General features: G+C 54.2%; 1 protein-coding gene across 1 annotated transcript in view; it reads left to right on the top strand.

The window, feature by feature from the left end:
• The window catches only part of HMCN2 (hemicentin 2), a 121404-nt gene that overhangs the window by 49585 nt on the left and 64230 nt on the right, over positions 1-7589 (top strand). The window contains exons 24-27 of the mRNA XM_019510296.1: positions 223-382; positions 1026-1191; positions 5624-5751; positions 6534-6806. Of these exons, the coding sequence (XP_019365841.1) occupies positions 223-382; positions 1026-1191; positions 5624-5751; positions 6534-6806 (727 nt within the window). The remainder of the gene's footprint in view (positions 1-222; positions 383-1025; positions 1192-5623; positions 5752-6533; positions 6807-7589) is intronic.

The following is a 7589-nucleotide window of genomic DNA, read 5'->3' on the forward strand; positions in this document are numbered from 1 at the left end:
GGAGTCAGAAGACAGGATAGATATGCACCTTTGTAGACTAACCCAGTAAGATGCATATGCCTGACTCCTTGGGCGTTGGGGCTCCCAGGTATTGCAGTAACAGCTGCTTGGAAAGAATCAGCAAAGAGAAGGATGGAAAGCAACTTCTCCCTTGCATTTCTCCCCTGCTCAGCGTCTCCACCTGGGGATTCCTAGCTGCTTTATTCTGCTTTTATTTCAAAGGAAATGGAGCCCATCTCCTCCCAGAGCCCCCACCATCGTGTCGGCCACGACGGAAGCCTTCTCATCTCACTGCCCTCTGCCAGGGACTCGGGGGTCTATGTCTGCACAGTGACCAACCTGGTGGGCTCCTCCAGCCAGGAAGTCCAGCTATCTGTCAATAGTGAGTCTTACGGCTGCTTGAAAACCCCTCCGGATGGCGGGGCACTCGCTTTGCTGGTGAGCAGAAGGGATGCCAGGACATCAACAATGTCCAGGAAAGCTGATAGGAAAAGGGAAACTCTTCTCTGGTCTCACCCCTTTCCCAAGCCCTCTTACTCCTGGGCAGCGGGAGTCAGACCCCTCGCGTGTAATGGGTGTCCCCTTCCCTTCCCCGCCGGCTTCTGAGCTGCTCTAAGGAGCCAAGTGCAAACCTCGTCTATCCACAGGGGCAATGCTGCAGCCTGGGACTCCTGCTGCTTCGTTTGGGAAGCGTCTCGCTGGGACAGTGTAGCCCAGTGGGGAGGGCATGGGGCCAGGATTCGAGAGGCTGGGTGCCTTTATGACCTGTGCGAATTCTGCATGGCTGCAGCTGTTGCTTACAGCTGGTCAAGTGGGGGCCTGGTCTTGGTTAGGGCTGCAGCAATAGCAGAAGTAATGTGGGGGATGCTTGCTTAGAGCACGCTGCTGGGCACGGTTGTAAAGAAGCAACTGCTTGAATGTCCACCTTGTGCCGGTGCTGAATGAACTGAGCTGGGGAAGAAGCCAAGAGCTTCCCAGCTTGGTGACCCCCATCTCCTTTTCCTCTCTCCATCCTGCCTATTTAGCCAAGCCCAGTATTAGCGTTAACCGATCCCAGGAGTCAACCGGGCCAGTAAGAGTCCTAGCCGTGGTTGGGCAGGAGATGACACTGCCGTGTGAAGTTCAAGGGTATCCCCCACCACTGGTCATGTGGACGCAGGGATCCCGGCCACTGCCTCTCCTCACAGCGAGGTAAGGAGCTGGCTCTGCACTGCTTTACAAGGTAGAGAGCGAGGGGAGTCCAGCGGGGTTGTGGCTTGTTGTGGGTAGCCCTGCTCCATAGGACATGATGTAGCTTCCATGAGATGAGCCATGTCCAGCCCTTGGCGTGAGCCTGATTGCAGTGCAGCTATACTTGGGATGGGTTTGGCTTATATACTATTGCCCTGGAAGAATATGAAGTGTCGCGGGCCCTTTCAGTAGACCCTTTCCTAGTGCCTGAGTTACCCTCCTGATCCGTGAGGGGGTCAGATCTAACTGATCATTCATCAGTGTTTCCTGGGAGCGGGGTGTGTCTCGTGTTCAGAGCTGGAGAAGTAGGAGTTGTGGCAATGCTTTCACCCACAGTATGGCATTGGGCAAGTCATTTCCCTTGGATGTGCCTCAGTTTCCCTATCTGTAAAATCAGGATGAGGGTCCCTCTTGCACCAGGGTGGACAACAGACATCGCTTAGTGTTCGCAGACTGCTGGAGACCCATGCGGATCTGGCCGAAGGCCCGTAACTGCAGCAGCTGGTTCTGACCAGTGACGCAGGACACTGCGAATGGGAAGGTCCCGCCAGCCCCAGTTCTGTGCACGGGGAATGGCTTTCCTTGCTGGCAGCTGTGATTAACTGCACCTCTCCGGGGAAGCCTCTACCCCAGCACAATGAAACGCACCAGAATGATATCAGCCGCTGGCAGGACCCTTGAAAGAGATCAGAGTGAGCACTGAGCTTCATCCCCATCAGCCCTTCATGCAAACAGCTGTCAGGAAGGAACATCTGCTCTCAAACCAAAGCATGCCCCCCCTGCCCCCCATGCATATGGGGGCTTAGTTTGCAAGCTTGGGTGTAGTGGGGGAGGGGTGGGCCTTTCATGTCTTGCTCCCCCGTCCCCAGCACATCTGGCTTTCCGTGCATTCTTGGCTGTCTTGGTCACTTGTTAAGGTAGGAAACAAAAGAAAAAGCCAAGAATATTTCTGGAGTAAGACAAGATTTGGAAAGATGCTGAGTGATGTGTTCTGAATGCAGCAAGCCCCACCTCGCGGGAGAGGAGAAGGCATGCCAAGAGCCTGCGAAAGCGCCTTTTGCTGATGCTAAGCAGTGTCATGGAGACAGGTCTATGGTGTGCCTCATCTGTGCTAAACATACTTTATGGCCCTCTGTTGGGACTGAATTAATGTGAGGTTGCCTTCTGGCCAAGTGGCCTTGGAAAGCCTCCTTCGCGCCCTGCCTAGGTCACTCCCGTTCCTTGGTGCTGTTTTTCTTCTGTTTATCCACTTGGCTCCATCACAGAGCAGAGGGGAAATGTGCTGTCCCCGGCTGTGGTTCCCAACCGCTTTCCATAGGCCCTTGTCTGGTCAAGCCGGGATAACTTTGTAAAGTCCTGAGCACGCAGTTACCAGGCACCCGCAGATAACAGAGCCCGGAGCCTTACCATCACCCAGCTGCCCCTTGGTACCTGTTCCTTTGCTGAACTAGCAGCAGAGGATGCCTGAATTTTATGTTGCCCAGGTTTTGCTGTTTGCTGTGGGATAAGGGCGAGCGCAGAGATGGCTACTGTGAGGCAGGGGACATTGCGACTCCTGGTCATTGCAGGGCCAGGGGTAACTGGCTTAGGGAACTGTGGACCGCCTGGTACTCATAACCCCGCTCCTACCTGCCTTGATTCTTCCCCTGTCCCATAGAGTCACTGGCCCTAGTTTGGGACCTGTCACTGTGAAGACTAAACAGACAGATGAGCACTTGTGGACACCATTTGTAGGGGGCTACCCACCAGCCTTAGGGTCCCACTGGGGCAGATGAGCCCCAAGCTAGAGCTCCTGTTGACTTCCATGACACCATGTCCCCTGCCCGTTTGCTGACCTGGTTCTGCTTTGGAAAATACAAAACGAGCTGGGCGTGTGTCGACCTCAATTGCGAAAAGGCCAGGCCAGGGTTTTTTTTCTCTTGGCAATAGCTTTGGACCAAGTAGAGGCTTGGGTGTGTGGGCCCAAGTCCTTTGGAATAAGCAGGAGGAGGATTTGGATTCCTGTTTGGAATTTATTTGAGAACGGAAGAGTCTGAGCTCACCTAGCCGCAAGGGGCACGGCGGTCAAGGAGCAGCCACGCAGTGAGGTGCGCAGGGGAGAAGGGGGAAGCGGGCACCCATGGTGTCTTTTGCCTTAGATACTTAGGTGAGCCCAAGACTGTAGTACCCAACAGGGAGGGCGAGCTGTGCTATTAGCCCCGTTGCACAGATGGAGACCTGCAGCACAAGGGGCAAGACGTGAATCAAGGTCTTGTGAGTGCTGAGCTAGCCCCCTGGGCCATGCTTTCCCTCCAGAGGCGGTCAGTGTTGGTGCCCGGCTGCCGAGCAAAGCGCCGCAGCCCCCATGGCATCCTCTGTGCAGGCGTCCGCGAGCCTGAGCCCTGCATTCCTCACACCCACCCTCACCCCCACGCGTTTCCCAGTCCTTTATTCTGGTTTCCCTTCCCAGCTTTGCAGCTGGCCTGAATTTTTATACTGGGCCAAACCAACGTCCTGGTTCCCAGCTTTGTAGCTGGGGCCAACTTTGATAATACTCAGATGATTTTCTTATCCAGCTGACAGCCACGTTATTACATGTATGTTGGGGAATCTCCACGTGGACAGTTGCCTTTCTCCAGGGGGAGGAGATGGCACGGTTGGGGGGCGTAGGAGGAGAGGTTGGAGGGTCAGGGAGAAAGCTGAATGTAAAGAAAAATTCAGGGCCGATGAGTTTCGTGCAAAGGGAACGTCCTCTGAAATGGTTCCTGCTCTGGCCTGTGCCCTGGGGAGCCGCCAGCCGTCTGGCTGTGCAGGGGCTAGAATAACTGTGGACTATTTACCTGGCTGGCTGCGAGACGCTGTTTGGGCTTTGGGTAGTTAAGAGGACTGCTAGCACCAGGCTGATTTAGTCCCGTCTCCTGCGTGGCTGGGCAGACTGTCTACCTCCTCTCCATGTCTCCCTGGGTAGTATCTTATGTCTTACAAAGTGATCTTCGCAGGCAGGAATTCCAAGGGTGATGAATTGCCACTGTCAGGTCAAGTACTTCCCTTCCCTGCTCCATAAAACAAACAGCATCAACCCAGTTTTTTAAGGCCCATGTTCCTCCCATTGTCATTTCCCCCCCTGCCATTAAGTTAATGATACTAATTACACAGAATTCATCACTGCTGTATCTGCACTTTCTTCAGTGAGATGATTTAGCTCTGGCATCCTATATGTTATGGCAGCTGCTATTAAAATGCAGCCACTGCTGGGGTGGAGCGCAGTAGCTGAGGTTAAAGCAGCCCTAGGAACTTGTGCTGTCACCATTTCATGGTGGAAAACACCTTGATTTAACCTCTTCTCCCAAGGGACCTTTTCCCCTGCCTTTTCTGCCCCATCTCATCGTTGCCCTCAGTTCCCCGCAAGCCTTTTCCCCAGTCCTGGGGACACCTGCCTCTCATCATTTGCATGGGTCACTTATGGGAGCCCGCAGTGGGGTGTTTGCGGATGTGGGCTGGGATGATATCATGTCTGTAGGAGCCTGGACCAAGCCGGGTCAGCTGGTGGCAAGTGTGTGGTCAGCTCCAGCTGCAAAAGCTGATCTCTGTGGACCGCTCCGCCACCGTCAAGGGTGACCTTCAAAACGACCTTCAGCCCCCTGGCAGCTCTGCAGCGATGTCTCATTCTCCCGTCTCGGGTGGAACTTTCCTCCTGCCTCATTCGTGAAACTTTCCTACCAGAGAAAATAGCTTCTTGGATCTCCTGCTACCCAGGGCCCTGTCTCCTTGTCTCTGGCACGCCAGCACGCTCCATATACTAGCAGAGTTGCCTTCATTTTCTCTCTTCATGCTACAGGCTTGGGCTTTGTGGAAAGATTCAGAGCCCCTACTGCTGAGTTACCTTGCTGGTTCTGGCCAGGTTGCAGCTGGGTGGGCCTGTTTGTTCCTGAACAAGGGGTAAGAGTCTGCAGGGAAGAACCCTGATTGGGAAGGCTGTGGTTCCCAGTTTGTTGCTCCTCCAGGCTGGAGATAGCTCATGGTCTATGTATGCGTGTGATCTTCTGAGTGGTTTAAGAGCTGTGCCTCTTCACACCATCATGGGCTTTGAGTCCCTTGGGACGGAAGCTGTGTGCGGGCCGTCCTGATGGTGGTCTTTAAGCAATGTCTTGCTGGTGCTGTCGCTCGCTGCCCTTAGATAGTGATGGGACATAGAGGGCTCCTCGGCTTGAGGTTTTTTTCTGATAAAATATCCCCTGGTTCTGAGCTTGTGAGCGGCTCTATCTTCTCTGGATCCTCCCCCACCATACAAGCTGCTCCCTGGGATTATTTATGTTGCTGGGCTGCTAAAAGAGAACGGCAGAGATAAAAACACGGCCGTCCTCCTAGCTCTTGAAGGTTTTCCTGAAGGCTGGCCTGTCCTCTCTCCATCTAGGTACAGCATCCTCCCTTCAGGCTCCCTCCGGCTGGCTGAGCCCAGGGTGACTGATGAAGGCCTTTATACTTGCACTGCTACAAACCCAGCCGGCAATGCCTCCCTGAGCTACCACCTGGAAGTCCAAGGTACCTGTATCAGCAGAGCTCTGCCTGACCCATCTCAGGGGCTGAAAAGTTTCTTGCGATGGGGGAAGGGGTGGAAAGTTTTAGCAAAGGGGATCTCCCTGCGAGCAGGGAGGGCGAGACAGTTGCATTTCCACAGCAGGATCCATGCGTCCTAACTATAAATATCCAGTAAGGAACAGGCATCCTTTGAGGAGTCCAGAAGAGGCTGCTCCTGGTCAAGCCCAGAGCTAGTTATCCTCTACTGTATCTTGGCTCGAAAGCCTCTCGTCCCAGGGGTTGAATCTTCTCCCGAGCCCACGAGGTGTGAGGCTTCCTGCAAGTTGGCTTTCCCAGCTTGAATGCATGTCCCCAAAAACACATCGGTTGCACAATGCACAAACATTTTGCCTTGGAAAAAATGCTGATTTCATGCAGAATGCCTGTGCTGTCAGATATCCCTGTGTGGCATAAGAAATAAAGAAAAAAGGACTGCCACCAAATGGGACCCAGGCTTATGTCTCGAGGGTGCTCCAATTTCTCTCCTGACCGAACGGTTTAATAGCGTTCAGAGCGGAGAACAAGGGCTCAGGACTCCTGGCTTCTTTTTCTGGCCTCACCACTAAATCACCAAGTGATCCGTGGTGTGAAATTTCTCCTCGGTGTTGCCAGCGGTGTTAAAGATGCTGGTGCCCACACGGAGACCAGGTGTCAATGACTGTAAGGACTTGAGGCACAGCCGACGGCCGCTTGCACTGCCTCCCATTGCTGTTCTCTCTTCTTAGCGTAAAGCCTTTTCGTTCCAGTGCCTCCTCGAGTCCTCCCAGCCCCCAAGCTTTTGAGGGTGCTGTCGGGCCACATGCTGGACCTGCCATGTGTGGCTCATGGTGACCCCGTGCCCACGCTCAGTTGGTTCAAGGATGGACATTCCCTGAGGGTAGGTGACCGGGATTTCCTGGCGGGACCTGACGGGACGCTCAAATTTGCGGATGTGCGGGTCTCGGATGCTGGGCGATACCGCTGCGTTGCGGCCAACGGTGCTGGGGAAGATGTCATTGAGTTCACAGTGGAAGTGATGGGTGAGTGCTGGCCCAGGGTCTTGGCACCTTGGTGAATGTATTGATAACATTCAGCATGACGGTGGAGAGCAGGGATTGAATGACGGCCCTTTGCAGCTTAGGCTGCTGTTTTGACAGCCAAACAATCCTACCGCCAAAGCCTGCAACAGGGTGTAGTGGGCGCTGAGCAGGACATGGAGCCCACCACAGCTGGTGGGTGATTTGTAGGATTTGCATCTTTTTGCACTGAGTTTAAAGGCTCAGGGGCAGGCCTGGGAGGAGAGAGGTGCTGTCCCCCCAGCGTAGATTTAAGAGTGAATGGGCCCCGATTATTTCATGATCTTGTGTATTGAGAAGGGCCAATGCTGAGCCCACCTCTGCCCTTAGGCCAGTAGGGTGGGTGGCAGCTGCTGCTGCTTCCACACACTGGTGGTGAGTCCTCAGAGCCTCCTCCCCGCATGGAGGGAAGCCCAGACCGAGCTGCCCCCAGGATTGCGCCTCAGTCCTGACCCCAGACATCTGTGACCTTCCAGCCTTCACGTCCCTGCCACCTCTTTGTCTCATGCTGGGCCCTCGAGCAGCGGTTCCTGAACTCGGACAGATTGCACACCGCCAGTTTAAAATGATACATCCTTAAGCACCACTTATCTGCCCCCACACCCAATATCTCAGCTGGCTGCCTCAGTTTCCAGCCCCAGTCTACCTTAAGTAAACCCAAGCCTCAGTTCCTCAGCCAGCTTCTCTGTAGTCCACTGGTTCTAATCTTGGTTCTGGCAGCTTTCACTCCCTACACTTTAACTCTCT

The sequence above is a fragment of the Gavialis gangeticus genome, unplaced genomic scaffold (genome assembly GCF_001723915.1).
Source record: "Gavialis gangeticus isolate Ggan-Ray unplaced genomic scaffold, GavGan_comp1, whole genome shotgun sequence".
NCBI lineage: Eukaryota > Metazoa > Chordata > Crocodylia > Gavialidae > Gavialis > Gavialis gangeticus.